General features: G+C 41.5%; 1 protein-coding gene across 4 annotated transcripts in view; it reads left to right on the forward strand.

The window, feature by feature from the left end:
* The window catches only part of SLC9A7 (solute carrier family 9 member A7), a 160282-nt gene extending 140812 nt beyond the window's left edge, over window positions 1–19470 (forward strand). For 2 of the 4 annotated variants that reach the window (XM_008060088.2, XM_008060089.2), the window contains exons 15-17: window positions 544–626; window positions 10475–10580; window positions 16364–19470. In XM_008060088.2, coding sequence (XP_008058279.1) covers window positions 544–626; window positions 10475–10580; window positions 16364–16615 — 441 coding nt within the window. In that variant the 3' untranslated portion in view covers window positions 16616–19470. The remainder of the gene's footprint in view (window positions 1–543; window positions 627–10474; window positions 10581–16363) is intronic. The other 2 variants (XM_021713380.1, XM_021713381.1) reach the window with 1 other exon arrangement.
* Window positions 19471–20778: the final 1308 nt, after the last annotated feature.

The raw sequence follows: 20778 nt of genomic DNA on the forward strand, positions 1-20778 counted from the left end.
CACCTTCCTAAAACTGGTAGGGAAACAAGTTACCACCTGGAGCACAGTGTAGGTGTCTGGGTAAGGACCATAGAGGAGACTAGTCTAGTTTGTCAGGAAACTCAACAAAGTTGTGGTTTCCCTAGACCCACTTCAGGGGGATATTGGAAAGTTAGTTTTACAGAAACTTTTAAAATATTGTCTATAAGTCAGTTTTCACCCATTAGTATCTAGACCATTTAGGGTAATTAATCTGCTGAAAGGCACTTTGAGGAAAATTACTATAAACATGCCAAAGAAATTGTATTCTACATTGACTTGATCTATCCACAAACCTAGCCAAGCTTTTTTTTTAATTTTGGGGATTGATTTTTCTGCTTTTTGGGTTTATTCAGTTTCTGCTCAAATATTACCTTTCAATACATCTTTGAAACTTTGGTGCTGTGGGATGTTTGACTATGAGCTCCAGATCTATAAAAGTTATAGATAAAAAAGAAGCCTTTTCCCCCCTTCTTTGAGATCCCCTTTGTACAACTAAGCATGTATCCTCTTGTTTATTCCTAGGATGGCCCAGATTCTGCCAGAGGAAACCGGACAAAGCAGGAGAGCGCGTGGATATTCAGGCTGTGGTACAGCTTTGATCACAAGTATCCTTTTACATAGCATTTCCTGTGTCCATGAAATATTGGTGATGATATCTTCTTGTTGAGTTGTCTATGAATAACTTCTGAGGAGTAAGGAAAGATTCATGCTCGAGACAGGTGTAGTTAGTCCTCTCATGGAACACATTCATTGTTCATTCAACCATAGTTAGCCCTGTAAGCATCTCTCTGACCAAGAGGAATGTTTGCATATTCTTAGAGTAGCCAGTGCACAGCCTGGTAGACTTATGTGGCTCTTGAGAGCTTTGCGTTCCAGGGTACTGTTCCTTTTTAGGTATGTTAGATTAAAATTACACAATGAACTATGCTGTGGTAAGGAAGGGAAGCGTTAGTCCATATGGAGAGAATAATTCCTATTGGCTGAACTCAGCCAAGTCTGATCTAGTGTAATCTGATAGGCATAACTGGGCCACATGCAGAGCCAATCCTGTTCTAGTAGATTTGCTTGGTCCCAGATGAAAATTAAAAACCAAAAAGGTTAAACCCTCATGGTTTCTTAAATTGACATAGTGATCAAATGGGCAGATGGGCTTATTATATATGGCCTTTGGAGACTTTGAAAATGTTTGAAAATTTTTTATTGAATAATGACAAATATACAGATGAGTACGCAAATCGTAAATGCTCAAAAATTATCACAAAATAAACATACTCACTTAACACCAAACCAGACAAAAACCATAAAATTTCCAGCTTCCCTCATGCTCTAACCCAATTCCTACCCCCTTCCCCCTCCCCAAACATAATCACTCTCCTGACTTCTAGCAACACTTAATGGTTTTACCTGTTTTTCAGTTTTCTATAAATAGGATTATTCAGTATATATATTTTAGTGTCTGGTTTATTTGGCTTGATAGTATTTGTAAGATTCATCCAGGTTGATATGTGTTACTCTAGTTCATTTGTTCTCATTGCTTCAGAGTATTTCACTGTATGAATATATATCACAATTTATCATTCTATTATTGATGAACAAGTGGGTTGTTTCCAGTTTGGAGCAATTATGAAAAATATTACAATGAATCTTCTTGTGCATGTCTTTTAGTGCACATGTATATATATATATATATATTTGTTAGGAATCTACTCAGGAGTGAAATTACTGGATCATAGGACACGGGTAGGTTCAATTTTAGAAGATAGTGCCAAACAGTTTTTCAAAGTGATAATACTACTTTACACATTCACCTCTAGTATATGAGAGTTCTAGTTGCTCCATATCCTCATCAACAGTTGGTGTGGTCAGTCTTTTAATTTTATTGATATATTTATTTATTTAGTCTTTTTAATTGTAGCCTTCTAGCAGTAGTGGTATTTCATTGTGGCTATAATTTGCATTTCTCTGATGACTAATAGGATTGAGCATCTTTACATGTATTTACTGACAGTTTGGTATGTTCCTTTATGAAGTATCTGTTCAAATCTCTTGCCCATTTTTCTATTGAGTCCAGAGTCCTGATTTGTAAGAGTTCTTTGTGTATTCTGGATATGAGTCTTTTGCTGATCATATGTGATTAAAAAAAATTTCTTCCACCTCAGAGATGATTTAAGTTTACATCTGGTCAGTGACTAGGTATATTAGCAATTGGAGATCACCTTGATCCAATCAGAAATAAAGTGATTTGAAGCTGGGCATCAGTTCCTGTGAGGGTTAGTCTGTTTTCTCTTTGCCGCTTTTTCGAGGGTCCCCACCCAAAGCCTGAGATTTCTACATCTTCTTCCTTGGTTAGACTATGGACTCTGGTTTTTGTCAGTCTTGCTCTATATTTGTGAGTTTGCCAGATGCTCTGCTCAGCTTCTCAGGTACCTTTAGGGCAACTGTGGCTCACCAAGTGTGGGCTCACCTCTTGGGTTTCCTCCTCTCAGATTCTGGCCCACTTTACTGCCTTGGTGGTTTTCTGAAGCCAGCAAACTGACAGTTTTGTCTTGTATTATTTTATCCAGCTTTTCTAGTTGTTCTCAAGGGATAGGTTGGTTCAAATTACCTTGTTTGCTATTCATTAAAACAGAACGCTGGGAATGTTTTAAGCTGAGCTATGTCTATATTGTAATCCAGAATAATGCTGCTCATTGGGCTTGGAAAGGATGTAGAGAAAAAATATCTGCTGAGAGAGTGCCAAAATGCTAGAGTGATAAGAATATGATTATTTGAAGAGGAACAGGAGTTATCTCTAAAGTGTCTACTGAATCTAAATTTTAGAGACTTTGGGATGTCTACTTTTTAGTTTGGAGAAGAGAAACTAAGAAGAACATAAGAATCAGATGATCTAACAAGAAAATGTGGACTTTGGCTGCATCAGAAGTTCAGCTGAACATGAATGGCTCCCATAGGCCGCAGGAGGGAGTGTGAGACCTCCTTCCCTGAACTAGCCTTAAAATGCGATAGATGAGCTTCTAGTTTAAGATGAGAGGCTCTGTGCATACATATACCTCTGTTTTCTTCCTAGTCTGCATTGAAATCACAGAAGAGATATTTTTGACTACTTGGAAGTCCAAAGATAGAGAGAATTATATTAGAGAAAACTATAGCCCAAAACAAAAGTGAGTCGAGCCAATTTGTTCAGGTGATTTTTAAGGTGATTTATTTATTAAGAACAGCTGCAACAGGCACTTCTTCTGTCAGAAGATTAACTTCAGGCCGTGGATCTCTAAAGAAAGTAGAGACAGCCGGGCTTGGTGGCTCAGCCTGTAATCCCGTGCCTTTGGGAGGCTGAGGTGAGTGGATTGCCTGAGCCCGCGGGCGAGACCTCATCTCTACAATAAAATAAAAAAATTAGCCGGGCGTGGTAGTGCGTGCCTGTAATTCCGGCTACTCAGAAGGCTGAGGTGGAAGGATCACTGGAGCCCAGCAGGCGAGGCTGCAGTGGTCGGGAGCGGCCACTCCAACTCAAAAAAAAAAAAAGAAAAAAGAAAGAAAGAAAGAAAGAAAGAAAGTAGAGATACTGCCTGGGGAGGGCTTGGTAGAGAAGTGTATCTTGAGGGCATCAAAGATTTTTCTCCCCAGAGTAACCCCCTCCAACTGGTAGAAGTCCCCAACCTGACTGATGAATGGAGAAACTAAATAAAGACATGAAGGCAGGGATGCCAATGTAATTAAACAATTCTAAATATTTAAATGTTAATTTTTATAACAAAATCTTTAGAGAGAGAGTTGAGATAAAAGAGAAGATTGAGAGAGAATCAGGATATAAGAGCAGATTATTAGAAAAAGGAATAGGCCGGGCTCGGTGGCTCAGCCTGTAATCCCAGCACTTTGGGAGGCCGAGGCGAGTGAGTTGCCTGAGCCCGTGGGTTCGAGACCAACCCAGGCAACTTGGCAAGACCTCGTCTCTACAATAAATCAAAAATTAGCTAGGCATGGTAGTGCACACCTGTAGTTCCAGCTACTTGGAAGGCTGAGGCGGAAGGATCGCCGGAGCCCAGTAGGGTGAGGCCGCAGTGGCTGGGAGCATGACACTGTACTCCACAGTCTGGGTGACAGAGTGAGACTCCAACTCAAAAAAAAAAAAAAAAAGAAAAAGAAAAGAAAAAGGAATAAATCAAATAAGAAGAAATTCTTAGAAATTGAAAATAAAGTTTCTGAGATTAACCCAAAAAATGTAATGGATAATTAAACAACTTGAACATGAAGACAAAATTGTTGATCTGGAAAGTAAAATTGAGGAAAAAAACTGTAAGAATTAGAGAAAAAAGTCAGAGGTGTATAAGAGGAGAGTTTCAAGATGTGGAAGTCAGACCCAGATGGTTCAAATCATTTAACAGAATATGAAAGGAGACAATGGAGACCATGGAGGAAGAAAAGTCCCAAGGAAATAATCAGAGTGCAAGGGCCTGCCAAGTATAAGTAGGATGAATGGACATCTTATGAGGACATTCCTTGACTCCAAGATACAAAGAGGGAAACTTTGAGGCTTCCAAAGAGACGATCAAGCAGCCCCCAAAAGGCGAGAATCAAACATCTCATGGGCAAAATTGAATGTTAGAATACAGTTGAGCAATGACTTCAAAGTTCTAAGATGAAAAAAATCGGAACCTAGAATTCTACACCTAAAATGTCAATCAAAGAAAAAAGGAGGTTAGCTGTCAGACATGCAAGAATTCACATTTTTAAAATTAAAAATTAAAAAAAAAGAATACAGAAAGTTTAGCACTGTACAGACCCTATAAGAAGGAAGAAAAATAACACTAAGGACCAAACAGAACAAAATCCAACAAAGGGACAAGGTTGAAGAAACAATGATTGTTATAACCCAGAAGAAGTGAACGAAGTAAAAAAGAAATTAAAAGAAGAGCCTTTGTTTAGCAAGACACTGAAGGATTCTCTTCTTTTTTAAAATTTTATTTTATTATAGAGATGTGGAGTACAAGTGAGGATTAACTACATAAGTAGACTGTGTGCCCGTGAAGTTTGGGCTTCTAACTGACCCTCACTCCCCCGATAGTGGACCAGGTTCCCTTTGTGTTGTCATGTGCCTCCCTCCCTCCCTCCTTTCTTCTCTCTCTCCCTCCCTCCCTCTCTCCCTCCCTCCCTCCCTCCCTCTCCTAGCAGTGCCCAGCAATTGCCCATCCCTCCCTTGTGCTAATGTGACTATTGTTCAGGTCCCACTTATGAGTGAGAACACGCTGTATTCAGTTTTTTGTTTCTGTGATAGTTCACTTAGTATGATGGTCTCCAACTGTGTCCAATTTGCTGCAAAGTCTATGGTTTTGTTCTTTATGGCTGCATAATACAGCATCATGTATATGTACCACATTTTCTTTATCCAGTCCACATTCAGTGGGCTGTAGGGTTGTGTTGTGTAGGGCTGTGTTGTGTTTTTGCTATTGTGAATAGAGTGGCAATAAACATGCGTATGCAGGTGCCTTTTTTGTAGAACGATTTATTTTCCTCCGGGTGTATTCCCAGGAGAGGGACTGCTGGATTGTGTGGAAGGTCAATTTCTAGTTCTTTTAGGAATTACCACACTGCTTTCCATAGAGGTTGAACTAGCTTGCACTCCCACCAACAGTGTAAAAATTTTCCCTTTTCTCCACATCCACGCCAGTATCTGTTGGTTTTTAACTTACTAACGATAGCCATCCTTTCCAGAGTTAGGTGGTATCTTTTTGTAGTTTTGATTTGCATTTCTCTGATGATTAGTGTGGTTGAGCATTTTTTCATGTGTCTGTTTGCCCACTTTTCAATGGAGTTTTTCTTTTTTCCTTTCACTTTGTTTGAGTTCCTTATAGATCCTGGATGTTAGACCTTTGTCAGATGATGCATAATTTGCAAATATCTTTTTCCCATTCTGTGGGTTGTCTCTTTAATCTCTTGATGGTTTCTTCTGCTGTGCAAAAGCTTTTCAGTTTGATGAGGTCCCACTTGTCTAAGTTAGCTTTTATGGTGTTTGCTTTTGGGGACTTGGTGAAGAATTGATTGCCTACTCCCATGTGCATAAGTATGTTTCCTGTGTTTTCTTCTAGGTTTCTTATAGTTTAAAGTTTTACATTTAGGTCTTTGATCCACTTTGAGTTGATTTATGTATATGGTGATAGGTAGGGATCCAGTTTCATTCTTCTGCACGTGGTCAGCCAGTTTTCCCAGCACCATTTGCTAAATATGGTTTCCTTTCCCCAGAGATTTTTATTGGTGGCTTTGTCAAAGATGAGTTGGTTGAGAGACCGTGTTTTTGCTTCCAGAATCTCTGTCCTGTTCCATTGGTCTGTGTGCCTATTCTTGTACCAATACTAGGAGACTGTTTTGGTTACTGTAGCCTTGTAATAAAGTTTAAAGTCTGGAAGTGTGATACCTCCTGCTTTGTTCCTTTTTCTGAGGATTGATTTGGTTATCCATGCTCTTTTTTGTTTCCATATGAATTTCTGTATTGTCATTTCCCAGTCTGAGAAAAATGATGTTGGTAATTTGATGGGTATTGCATTGGACCTGTAGGTTGCCTTGGATAGAATGGATGTCTTGATAATATTGATTCTTCCAATCCATAAGCATGGAATGTTTTTCCATTTGTTTGTGTCATCCTTGATTTCTTTGAGCAGTGTGTTGTAGTTCTCGTTGTAAACATCTTTTACTTCTCTGGTAAGGTGGATGCCAAGATATTTCAAATTTTTGTGGCTATTGTGAATGAGAGTGTGCTTTTTTATTTGGTTCTTTGCCTGCTTGTTGCTGGTGTATAGAAATGCAACTGTCTTTTGCACATTGATTTTGTACCCCGAGACTTTACCAAAGTCATTTATCAGTGTGAGGGGACTTTTGACAGACTCCCTAGGGTTTTTAAGGTATAGAATCATATTGTCCACAAAGAGGGATAGCTTAGCTTCCTCTTTTCCTATTTGGATACCCCTGATTTCTTTCTCTTGCCTGATTGCTCTGGCTAGGACTTACAGCACTATGTTGAACAGGAGGGGTAAGAGTGGGAATCTTTTTCTTGTTCCTGTTCTTAGGGCGAAATGTTTCCACCTTCTGCCCATTGAGCAAAATGTTGGCTGTGGGTTTATCATAGACATAGATGTTTTGAAGGGATGCTGGATTTTGTCAAATGCTTTTTTTTGCATCTAATGAGATAATTGTGTGGTTCTTGGTTTTACATCTGTTAATGTGCTGCATTATATTTATGGTCTTGCAAATGTTGAACGAAGTCCACCTAGTCATGGTGGATGATCCTTGAGATATGTTGTTGGATTCAATTTGCTAGAATATTGTTGAGAATTTTTGCATCTATGTTCATCAAAGAGATTGGCCTGTAATTCTCTTTCCTTGTTGCAGCTTTGTCAGGTTTGGGTATCAGTATGATGTTAGTTTCATAAAATGAGTTGGGGAGAATGCTATCATTCTTGATTACCTGGAATACTTTCAGTAAGATTGATATCAGATCCTCCCTGTATGTCTGGTAGACTTCAGCAGGGAAGCCATCTGAGACTTTTGTTGGTGGGGAGATTTCTTATGACTGAGTTGATTTCCTGGATTGTAATTGGTCTGTTTAGAGTTTTAGTTTCTTCTTGCTTCAATCTTGGTAGGTTGTGTGATGTCAGAAAGTCCTTTATTACCTTTAGGTTTTCTAGTTGATTTGCATACAGGTATGCATAGTACTTTCTGATAAGCTTTTGAATTTCTTCAGTGTCAGTTGTGACCTCTCCTTTTGCATTTCTAATTGTGTTTATTTTGACTTTCTCTCTTTTTTTAGTCATTCTGGCCAGAAGACCACCAATCTTATTTATCCTTTCAAAGAACCAGCTTTTTTGTCTTATTAATCCTTTCTATAGTTTTGTCTTCTATATCTTACAATTGTGATCTTCTCTTGGTGGTCTGGATTCTTCTGCTGAAGTTAGGATTTAGGTGATCTTGCCTTTATATTAGGAGCTGTTAGGTTGTTTACTTGTAAGGATTCTCTTCTGACTGACAAAGTTTCAATGGCAGTGTATCACATTTCCTTTTATATTGCTCCAACCACTCTACTTGGTTCAACAGTGAACAACATTCATACAGTGACATTATTACAAATGCTGCTTATTGATTTTGTAACACTTAAACTCAATCTGTAAACAAAGCATAGAAAATCTACTTACTAGGTATAAAATAGAAAGCGAATATTATGTATCTTTAGTATAAAATTAATTATAATAAAAATTGGAAAGAAAAAATGGGAAGAAGTGACAGGCGTGTAAATGAATTAAACTTACTATCCGTCACAGGAGGGAGTTAAAAACCTCTGCCTAAAGTTTATACATCAAGAAATAGGAGAAGAAATGTATTATATAAAACTGTAATGGCAATTACCAGAACAACTAGAGTGGGAAAGAGAGACCTGATATTTCATTTTGTGCCCTTCCAACAGTTTGAATACTTAAAAACCTCTATGTACATATATATATTTTTTTTCTTTTTTGAAGAAGTTGTTAGTGGGCCTGCTGCATTAGGAGAAGAGAGAGCTTGTCTTTAAAGTGCTTTAGACAAGGAACTGAAAGACAGCCTCTGGGTTCCCTTTGACTCTTGCTTAGTTGGCATTCTACAGATCTGAGCCTCTGTCACCTGAGCCAAAGACACAAGAAAACTGACAGGCCTGTAGAGACTGTTCCTGAGTTGGAGGAGTGCCTGACCTGCACTTCTCCCTGTGAATGTGGTTCTAGATAGCAGTCAAAGGGAAGCTGACCATTTGTATACATAACCCTGAATTGTACCCATCTTTACAATAAAATTTTTTAAAAAGCGGGGAGGAGTTGGTTCCGTGTGAAAAGAGCTACAGCTGAGCCCTCAAATCCTCTTTGGTTAAGGAATTTCAAGCTACAGGCATGCTCCAGAATCTCCCTTCCGTCTCCTCCTCTGGAGAGAGCTTCTTTTATCTCATGCTGCTCTAAATGAAGACAGGAAGTGGAGTAGTAAGGCTCCCAACAGTCATCTTCTTAGATACAGACAGTTATAGCATCTCCTTGCCTTCCTTTAAAGTTCCTTGGTGCCATCCATGTAGTTGAGGTGGCCATCTGAGACCCCACCTTTCCACATTGGGTCTGAGAAATGGCCCAGCTCTATCATAATGTGACTGGTGCTTCCCACATAAGGCCGTGCATTTGGTAGCACTAAGGTTCACTGAGTGACAAATCCTGAACTTATCAGTTGACCTCCTTGTTAGAGCAGTAGTCTCATCCTAGGGCAAGTTTGCTTTCCAGGGGACATTTGACAATTTTTTTGGAGACATTTGTGATTGTCACAACTTGAGGAGGGGAGTAAAAGTGCTACTGGCATCTGCAGACAATCCCCAACTTAGGATGGTTCAACTTACAATTTTTCAACTTTACAATGATGCAAAAGTGATAACACATTCAGTAAAAGCTGAACTTTGAAAACCTGTATACCCATGCTGTTTATCACTTTCAGTACAGTATTCAATAATTTACATGAGATATTCAATACTTTATTATTATAAAATAGACTTGATGTTAGATGGTTTTGCTCAACTGTAGTCTAATTTAAGTGTTCCGAGCATGTTTAACGTAGGCTAAGCTAAGCTATGATGCTTAGTAGGTTAGGTGTATTAAATGCGTTTTAGCTTAAAATATATTCCACTTAAAGTGGGTTTATTGGGACATAACCCCACCATAAGTAGAGAAGCATCTATAGTGGGTAGATGCTGCATTGAGTATCCTATGATGCACAGGACAGCCCCCCACAACAAAGAATGATCTGGCCCCAAATGTCAATAGTGTCAAGATTGAGAAGCCCTGTGTTAGAGGGTTTGGGAGAGAAGTGCAGGTAGAGTGAAGAATAGTCCTACAAGGGACATTGGGGGAATTATGGTCTGAATAACCTTATTGAAATGGTTTGCCTCGCCAAGTCTCAGTTTCCACCTTTGTGGTAGTCCCAGGTTGCCTCTAAAGTCCTGTCCAACTCCAACATTTCCACCATGTCCCTCTCGGTGGAGTGGTTCAACAGGAAAACTTGCAAAGAATGAGAGCTACAACCCTCAATCCAGGTAACACTGTCTTCTGTTTCCAAGGCCTGGAGTTGGTTGAGTGTCTGAAGCTGAAATGCTGATGAAAACCAAAGCCTTCATTCAACATGACAGGAAGGGAGAAGGGAGTTCTAACTCATCAAATAAACATTTTAACTGAAAATTGGTAATTACTAACCTGAGAGTTACCCGTTAGTATTTAGGCTGATGGGGCCTAGCTTACTCTTTGATTCCAGCTAGTGTGTTACAAATGTTTTCTGGATTGTACTGATAAAATGGAGAAAAGAAGCTTTCTGTGGATAGAATGCAATACGATTTACCCTGTGATTTTTAAGCACATTTTGTTGTGTGTGTTTTCTTTGCAGCCCTTTTTCCTTAATTCCCGTTTTAAAGTTACTTGAAGCCCATCCTCACACACAGCGGCCCCCCACTAACCACCACTCTGCCCACCTGGTGTGGCTTGCTAGCTCGATGTCTGACCAGTCCTCAGGTGTACGATGTAAGTACAGCATGTCAAGGGGGGTAGTCCTGCTCACCATGCCAGGGTAGTCTCTTACATTGGAAGAAGAGACATCGCCCACTCATGCCTCCAATTGCCTCTCTAATAAGATGATTAGAAATAGCCAATATATAAAATATATAAACTTACGTCTGTTTACGTATATAAACATACGTAAGTTTATATATTTTGCACAATAACAGAGAAGCCTTTTTACTAGGGTTATGGGGTTCCCCAACATCAGTAACTGTGGTGTAGTAGAAAGAACACCAGATTTGGAATCAGAACAACTAGAAATTTTTAGGGCTTTGGAATCCAAGCCCTGACAGGCCACAGAAGTGCTCTGTGCCTCAGTTTTTTAATCTGTAAAACAGGCCTAGTAGTGTAGCCTGACTGTGAGCTTTAAATCTTGAGGTGCAGAAAGATACACTGAACTGCAAAGTTTTTAGCGAATTCAAGGATTCCTTTTGTAAATAGTTTATTTCTGCTTATGTGGTTAGGACCTTTCTTTCCATTTTCAGATTCTAGAAATAGACTCAGCACAGTATGAAAAGAACACCCACACTGCTAGACAGCTTAGACTTAGGGTTGATTCTTGAGCTCCTGCTGTGTGGGTTGCAGGGCAGAGAGGTAGAGAGAACAAGCAACTACCCACACGGAAGGAGGAGAAGAGAGGTCAGAGACCCTCCTTCTTCTCGATCTCTCCTGGACCATCCTAATCATCTTGTCATTAACACAGAAATTATAGCCTAGGAGAAAAGAACTTGCTAAATTTGTGTACAGCTTCACAGCTTACAAAGGCTAATTTCATCCTCTTGGCCATACTGTGAATAAGCAGGTACTGCAGCGTTACAGATGAAGAAGTCCGTTTCAGCAATAGTGTGAGTTGTTCATAGACCTACAGTTGGTAATTGGCTGGGACCCTAATGTAGGCCGTCAGGTTTACTTGATCAGTGATGAGAAAGCAGAAAACAAAGCCTAGGTCTGAGGGAAAGGGTCTCTAAACAGGTAAGTTCTAATGGAGGGTGGCAGGTTTAGAAAGTGTGATGCATGTTCATGTGGTACACAAGGGAAAGGGATGTGGACATCATAGCTATGTGAGAGTGCTGGGGCGGAAGGGAAGGGCAGCCACATCAGAGCACCCAAGATTGGAGGATGCAGCTTCTTAAATGGCACACTCTTCCTTCAAGAACAGAGATTAAACTTGCCAGGTAACCATATGTCCTAAACCTACTGCTGTTGTGCACTGGGAAAGCCCGGCAGAGAATAAGCTCTGTGTGTGTGTCATTCCAAGGCCCTTGGGTGCCTCCTCAGCCCCATCAGAGGAAGGCGACCATCGAAAAGGCTTGGTGGGCAATGATGGAACTTTATACCTGCAAACCCATCTGGGCTCCTAGGAACCCTTGGGAGAGCAAGTCCTGCCTGGTAAAAATACAATTCTGCCATGACCTTTTCTTTGACTTTTCACCAAATGTGACAACCAGAAACATTCATGCCTCCTTCTCTTAAAGACAGTCGAGCTTTCTGGCATCCCTAGCTCCCCCTCACATAAAAATGAAATTCCTAGCCGCGCTCGGTGGCTCAGCCTGTAATCCCGCGCCTTTGGGAGGCTGAGGTGAGTGGATTGCCTGAGCCCGCGGGTTCGAGACCCGCCTGGGCAGCGAGACCTCATCTCTACAATAAGTCAAAAAATCAGCCAGGCGTGGTAGCGCATGCCTGTAGTTCCGGCTACTCGGAAGGCTGAGGCGGAAGGATCGCCGGAGCCCAGCAGGTCGAGGCTGCGGTGGCCGGGAGCGGCCACTGCACTCCAGTCTGGGCGACAGAGTGAGACTCCAACTCAAAAAAAAAAAAATGAAATTCCTGTGCCACCTTTGATAAACTGGTTTTAAATTATAAAAAGAAATGGAGTGGCTGATGAGGATACCATTCCCCTAGAACTGTTCCCAAATTGTAAGGTGATTTTTAATGCTCATGATAAGTTTTTAAGGTAATATCTATCAGCCTAAATAATAACGCTAGTTATCTTTTAGGTTACAAGGATACAAACCAATAGATCAAAAATTTAGTTTTATAACTTCTCATCCTACTACTTGCTTACTTAGGAAAAGCTGTCTTATATGGATGTTGAATGGTTTGCTCAGTTTGGCCCTCTTAGTATAAAGTGTCATTAGGGGCCATTTGGATGTGTTTCATTATTGGAGACAAAGCGTGCTGACCTGGCATCTCTACTTCTCTCACTAGTGAAGCTCCAGCTACGATTACACCTTAAGTTTCACTGGGTATACTTTATTTTTGTCTTCCAGCTCTAATCTCTTCTGAAAAATTCGTAAAGCCTTCCATCTTAATTAGGTTTTAATAAGGGTCACTTTTCCTGTCTATGTAATATTAAAACAACAGACTGTTAGAACTTTATAAAACCTTATCTAATCTGAAACTTACTAACCTTGCTCATAGAAAAGGACTGTCTGGACTAGTCTGAACTCAACATAAATTCAATAAACTTACAGTTGCGTACATTTTAAGTGCTTCCTTCATTAGCTCAAGAGACTACTCAAGGTTTGCTTCCAGGGATTATGTTTGGGCTGTGGACTCCCCATAGCCTCCCTAAGATAGAGTGACTTGAGCTTCCAGCAAGGATCATCCTCAATACCACTGTGGTTGCTTTAGGCTGCAGTCCTGCCCAGGGTCTCAGCTAGCTCCAGATGCAGTGAGGCCTGCTGCTGAGAGAGTGGGAGCAAAAATTATGTTTGAAATTATCAATGGAAGAACCCAAAGTTGAGAGAGGTGAAGGGGTTCACTGTGGAGTTTAGTGACGGGTAAGGATCTTGGACTAGTCTGGTCTCATGGCTTTTGACACATACTGTGTTCTTCTCATCCATCACCTGTAGGGTGTTTTGTCCTTTGCCAAGTTGATCTGGAGATTTCTAAAATATTCATCAGCTATTCCACTAACTCTGAATCACTTAGGTTTGATATCTACCTAGAAAACAGTGTTCTTCAACTTACGAAAATGACCTCTGGTTATTAGAAACACACACATTCCCAAACTGTGGTTTGCAGGAGTTTTCTGGGTTATTTCACTGTATGTTCGTAGCAGCCTTCCCTGAACAGCTAGTAACAGAATTATACAGACCTTCAGCCTTACAAAACTTGTATTGATCCTATCATCTAGAATTCAAGGGAGTGGGTTGGTTTCATCAGCTGCATCTAAGATGACTAAGCTTTGATTTGGGAATCATTCTCCATGGGTTTCACTGTGTCATTTCTGAATGATCTTTCCTTGGGTGCTATGCCTGGGCTTGTGAATTTCATAAATGGAATGTGTCAACATCTAGTCTTGTTTTCTCCTGTCAATGAATTTTGGCCCTGCTTCCCTCTGCTAGGAGCCAGAGCAGGCCACACCAGAGTTCATGCCTGGAATTTCCTCTGTGGTGCTATGGTGGGCTTTCCTCCATTTGCAGAATTACCTTCACATGCAGTTGTCCCGTGTTTGTCTCTATCCCTTCATGACTCTAAACCTTGAAACAGTAAAATACATGCCAGGACTGTCCTCCCTGAAAGTTGGGGGTTAAGAGCCCTGGAAGAGACACTTTGACAGAGATGAACAAAAACATCATCTAGCACATGTATGAACAGGAGAATTGGAGTGTGCTAAGACAGGGAAGAGGGACTCCCTGAGAGTTGGAAATTTGGATGAGACACATGATGTCATTTATTGTTAAGAAAACCATCATAGAGGCTGGGCTCAGTGGCTCAGCCTATAATCCCAGCACTTTAGGTGGCCGAGGTGAGTGGATTGCCTGAGCCCGCGGGTTTGAGACCAGCCCGAGCAACTTAGTGAGACCTCATCTCTACAATAAAATAAAAAATAGCCGGGCGTGTTAGCACGTGTCTGTAGTTTCAGCTACTTGGAAGGCTGAGGTGGAAGGATTGCCGGAGTCCAGCAGGTTGATGCTGGGGTGGCCGTGAGCGTGCATGCCACTGCACTCCAGCCTGGGCGAAGGAGTGAGACTCTGATTCAAAAAAGAAAAGAGAAAACCATTATAGAGCAGATTGAGTTTCAGGACTTTCTAAACACCACTGAAGAGGAAGAAATTTGGGAATTTGGACTATTAGAACTGTGCTCTAAATGTCTGCCTGAGTACAGGATTTTTATCTCATTGTGCATTTGCACCCTGCTTCACTCCAGTGGGGACTTGAGGCAGCAAGAGAGAGGAGTTGCATGCTTGCCTGTTAAAGATGCTGGAGCGTTGGTGAGGTGGAGTCACATTGTAGACCATGTCTGGAGAAATCCACATCACTGAGAAATTATGCAGAGGACAAGTGTGTGCTTGTCACTAGTAAGTGCACAGAAATAGGCTGGAAAGGGACTCAACCCATGAATCCTCCCTAGCTCAGTGCATTTACTGGGCATTTGTTTAGCACCTCCTGTGAGGGAAGTGCCTCTGAGGGAGGTGCCAACATGCAGAGAAGGAGGTCACTGCCCTTTGGTGGTTTATCTTGATGGGAAGTCCAGGCACTGACCCAGGGAATCTGCCCCTGGCCTTGGGCGGTGTGACTGAGTAGGGGTCTGGAGGAGATCATGGTGGCCAGTTTGGTGTCCTGGAGGCCCTATCTTATTGAGGATGCAGGACTTCAGATGAACTTTGAGGGGTCAGCAGGAAATGGGGGAGAAAAAAACGTTAACTGGGAACATTGGTCACTGTGTGCTTGCCATTCAAGAAGGCCACATCCATGATGTTTGACAGGCCTCAGTGCAGCGGGTGAGCTGGGTCATGATCCTCCCTGTGTTTTGCTTGTTAAACCTACTGGAAGGTAGAAGATTCTCTCTGACTCGGTGCTGTTTCCCGATACTCTCCCCAATATCTGGTAGTTCAAGTGGTTGCAACTTTGCTAAGGCCTGCCTTGTTCAGCCTTGTTTGTTTTGCTACACCTGCTGCTTAGCATGACATGCCATTCCAGCCCTTTTCCTGATGGGGTGATTTTTCACATCCTTTATGGGAGTAAAACCCGTCTGGAGGCAGCATAAATTCTATTTCTGCTTCCTATCAGCTAGACGACTTCAGGCACTTTTCATAGGTTCTCTTAGTTCAGGTTTTCTACTCTATGGTAAGAGTGTCTGTGCCTTTCATGGGGGTGGGGAGTAAGGATCCAATGAAAGCTTATGTGACATTCCTGGCAGGCATGTAATAGATGCTCAATAAAATGTACTCTACTTTTCTATTACCTAAGGATGTAGAGGGACAGCCTTCCTAGCAGGGTTTTCCTGTGGGGACATCAGAGAGGAAACACGGAGGAAATTCTAATTGTGGTTTGTCCTCTTCCTTCAGTTGCTGACTAGGACAAAGAGTAGTTCAAATGTAAACAAAGTGGGTTGAGGATGGTTTGTTTAGGGCAGGGGGCAGAAGACCTCCCTGGAAAAGAGAGCACCGGAAACATATTTGCATCATTTGCCCAGTGACCTTACCCTAGCCTTTCTTTGTGAGTTGGGAAGCTGGAAATCCGGGCTGGTCTCCCTTTCTCCCCTTCCTCACTAGCCCTGAGCTGTCAGGCATTTGAAATCTGAACTGCTTTCTAGTCTTCTAAATCCTGTTCCTGGCAGTAGAGCTGTGCCTCTAATTGCACTCTACAGTTTATATCCAGTTACCACACTGGAGGCTCACGGCAGGCAAGTTTCATCATCCCCAGTTTTCAGATGAAGATTTGGGGTTGGGGTTGGGGTTGGCTCCAGCCGTGGAAGATATCAGTCTCCCATTTCTGTTGTTGTTGGTTGCACCTTTCAGAACCAAGAGCCACTGAGAGAGGAAGACTCCGATTTCATCCTGACTGAGGGTGACCTCACTTTGACCTACGGGGACAGCACAGTGACTGCGAATGGCTCCTCAGGCTCCCACACAGCCTCCACAAGTCTCGAGGGCAGTCGGAGAACAAAGAGCAGCTCCGAGGAAGTGCTGGAGCGAGACCTGGGAATGGGAGACCAGAAGGTTTCTAGCCGTGGCACCCGCCTAGTGTTTCCTCTGGAGGATAACTTTTGACTTTCTCCCCAAACCCTGACATGATGGGGTGGGCTCCCAGTGGGGTGAGAATGGCTACAAGCCCCAGTGTTGTTTGAGGTGGGGCATTGACTGGATTGAACTAATGCTTCTCTTTTATTGGGGTCTGAAGCTATCGTATTACTTAAAATTTAACCCAAGATGCACTAAAGTGTCTCTAAATTAAGACAAATGCAGACCTATTCCCACTTTTTCACATAGTAGTGCACTGTTTTCAGAGTTAAACAAACAAAAAAATAGCATGCTTTATTGGTCTCTTAATTCATTCGCCTGTGGTATCTGAACAAGGTGGGCAGGTGCTAGGGATTCCTCCCACGAGAGGCCGCATCTCAGCACTCAGCAGTGCAAGTCCATCTGGCTGTAGGAACAGCAAGTCAGGGGAGAACAGGCTAGAAGAAAGATTGAGAAGGAAGGCAATTGAGATTGGACCTCCAAGGATTATGGGAAACTTGTGTTAAATGGGGCAGAAAACATGAAAAAGCAATTTGAGTAGAGGCTCTGGCAGTGGAGGCTCTGGCAATGAAGGCTGCGTGACTGCAACCTCATATCAGGATTCCTGACTTCTGTGCTACCTGTGTTTCTTCTAGACTGAAGATTCGAAAATATATCCATGAACGTTTCAACATGGAAAAAAGAATTATTGTTCCTTCTCTGGAAATGTCCATAAAGAAGAAGTTACTGAAATGTTTAAAACCAAAGGGAAATAGTGTTATACTGTTATTTTTTAATTAGTCTGAGGAAAGGAGGTATTTAGAAACTGATGATGGTTTCACTGCAAAAAGCACTCGCCTTTTGGGGGCTACCATTATTAGCTGACAGCCTGGGAAGTGATTACTAGGACTGAGTTACCTACTGTGGGTTTAGAAATAACACTGACATTTGTAGGCTGCTTTTATCTGGGGAAGAGAAGGCAGCAAGGAACCTAAGAGGCAACAGGCTAGAATTCAGAGGGGCAAAAATCTCAATGCAAAAAAATTAACTGCAAAGAAATAAAAAATAGTAGTCTCAAGACTGGATAGAATTCCAAACTTTGAACTGACGAGTGCATGAAATTTCAGTGGCCATATGAGGAATCAGAGGAGAGTCAGTGGAACCAGAAGCACTATTCAACCCACTAGGAGGTTCTGTCTTCTCTAAGCTAAAGAATCCAGATGTTTTTACATCACCGAGTACTGTGCAGAGAAGGGTCATTTTCTTTGTATCTGGGGAGGCTGCTGCACCAGCTAAATGTGTAGGTGTGCTTCGAAATTTAGGTTTTTAGTTTGGTTCTTTCTGGGTGAGCTATTCTTCCTGCCCACACCTGTGGTACTGAAATACTGAGACTTCTTGGGAAAAGTTTGAGTTCTTCCCCATGTCTCTCTGCTTCAGTGCTAGTGATTTTTGGTAACCCAGTTTCCAAAAATGCTTTCATAATATGGGCATTTTTCTTATTTGGCAAACAGTGTAGTGTACCAGGCTAGTACACCCATACTGAAATCAGCCATCTAACCTTCTTCTTCACTCACATTTTCAATGGTTAATTTTAAAATATACTATTACTTCACAACTTTATGTGTTTGAATTGATAATGTGTGCAAATCAGGAAAAAATTTATTTAGTTAGGTCAAGCCATATGAAATTGCTGATATTCAACCATTTACAAAAAAAAAAAAAAGAGACAGGAATGGCAATTTCATATAGTTCAATATAATATGATTGAATGATTTTTATTTGCCTCTTTCCTTTTTATCTACAATAAAGTCCATTTTGATTTTATAGCCATTCATGGGCTTTGTAGGTGTAAAAAAAGCTAAACAATGTCCCTAGCTCTATGAGGGCTCAGGATTACCTGGGTTAGCAAAGGACTTAAGAAGACCTATACCCCACCACCAGAGAAAGAGCTTTCTCAGAGAGCCCCTGGAAAGGAGGTTCTTGGTGATAGGTCAGGTTGCAGGCAGCAGCTGCCAGACTTGACAGAAACCCGGAAATGTGTGTATGTGCTCAGCCTGGAACCAGCACAGGAGATTTTATTTAGTAGTTATGTCAAGTAATGACCAGTCATGCCGTATAAACTTAAGAGATGAGGCTTGTTTGAGTTTTGTGCAGAGATGGAAGAGTAGGCTGGTGGCTCTTTATAAAGCGTTGCTTATCTCTTATGTTGCTTACTTAATTTTGGAGGTAAAAAACTTACAGAAAACACCCTGATGATGATTCTTGAAAAGAAGCCAACCAGGTAGGTGCCTTGCCTTTGTTAACCTCAAGGCTTTGTTGACATTTTGGTTTTCTAGGAAGCTTTCAGCAAACTATAAAAAATTACCCTCTTAGGAAAGAAAAATAACCACTGACTTTCCCTCCCTAGTCTTGTCAGTCCATAAATTCTGTCTTTTCCCCCAAGGGGTCTTGTAGTCTTCTTTGCAAATATTTTATTCTGACCTACTTAAGTAGAAGGAAATGGAGATTTGCCAAGACCAAAACTAGAAGTGCAGACTTCCCAGTAGGGTTTTCCTGTGGGAACATCAGAGTGGAAACGGAGGAAATCCTGACTGTGGTTTGTCTTCTTCCCTCAGTTTTGACTAGGACAAAGAGTAGTTCAAATGTAAACAAGGTGGGTTGAGGGTGGTTTGTATAGGGCAGGGGTCCACCCAGAAGACCTCCCTGGAAAAGAGAGTACCCGAAATGTCTTTGCAGCATTTACCCAATGATCTTACCTTGGCCTTTCTTTGTGGGTTGGGAAGCTGGAAATCCGGGCTGGTCTCCCTTTTTCCCCTTCTTCAGTAGCCCTGAACTGTCAGGCATTTGAAATTCAAACTCCGTTCTAGTGTTATAAGTCCTTTTTTAAATTATAAATAGTCAATGGATCAAAGTAAGTCACTTTGACCTACAGTACTAATTTTTGTTTGCAACATATAAAGAATAACTCTGACCTTACCAGGGGTCCTGGGAGAGTGAATCCATTCATCAAAATGGTTCCACATCTAGAAGTATTATGCCTATGCTGTGTGGAGAAAAGTAGGGTACCACAAAGCCCAGACACCATTCAGCACAAGGCCAACTATCTGCTGCTGGTCTGGCATAAAATCAGATTAAAACTGCTGAGTAATGGTATATCCAGCTAAACAAAGTTCTTCTGAGAGAGTAAACCAAGTCATTTTATACACAGAGTTGCTCTGGAATGGGGAGGGATGACAGCTCAACAGTCAGATGTTCTAGAGCAGAGTTTTTCAACCCTGGCTGCACATTAGGATCACCTGGCTAGTTTTTGTTTGTTTGTTTGTTTGTTTGTTTAATCAATGTAAGAGCCCTCCCTGAGAGATTCACATTCAATACCTTTTGATGGGACCTGGCATCCACACATTGTTTTGGAACCTCAGGAGTCCCTAATATGCAGCCAGAATTGATAACCTTTGGTCTAATGCTTGCAGTGGACCCTAACTGGAACCTTATCTAAAAGAATGTCCTAGCAGTTTAAGGGTTTTTTTAAAAAATTGTTAGTCATGTGAGTACTGATAACAATATGGACATGGAGCTGTGAGAGAGTTTTATGACTATCTTTGCAGAACTCAAGAACACATTATAAAGTGCAACGGAAAAGACTACGTCTGAAAATTTTAGGGCCTTCAAAGAGAAGGGTGACTTGAGGATACACATGGGGAGAATGAAAAACCTGTCATCTTGGTTTCGATTTGTGGGCAAAAAGAGGGTTTTGTTTTAACTGAGTTATTGACTAATCAAAATGAAGCTTTCAGCCGGGCTCGGTGGTTCAGCCTGTAATCCCAGCACTTTGGGAGGCTGAGGTGAGTGAATTGCCTGAGCCCACGGGTTCGAGACCCGCCTGGGCAACTTGGCGAGACATCATCTCTATAATAAATAAAAAATTAGCCAGGCATGGTGGCGCATGCCTGTAATTCCGGCTACTTGGAAGGCTGAGGTGGAAGGATTGCCGGAGCCCAGCAGGTCGAGGCTGCGGTGGCCGGGAGCGGCCACTGTACTCCAGTCTGGGTGACAGAGTGAGACTCCAACTCAAAAACAAAACAAAACAAAACAAAAACCCCCAAAAAACCAAAAATGAAGTTTTCTGTGAAGCGGTCTTTTTAATTTAATCTGGAATTAAATTAATAGTCCCCTCTGCAGTCATACTTTCTTTCTCTTCACCTGTCTCCATACCT

The sequence above is a fragment of the Carlito syrichta genome, unplaced genomic scaffold, assembly GCF_000164805.1.
Source record: "Carlito syrichta isolate Samal-C Ts95f unplaced genomic scaffold, Tarsius_syrichta-2.0.1 Scaffold304513, whole genome shotgun sequence".
NCBI lineage: Eukaryota > Metazoa > Chordata > Mammalia > Primates > Tarsiidae > Carlito > Carlito syrichta.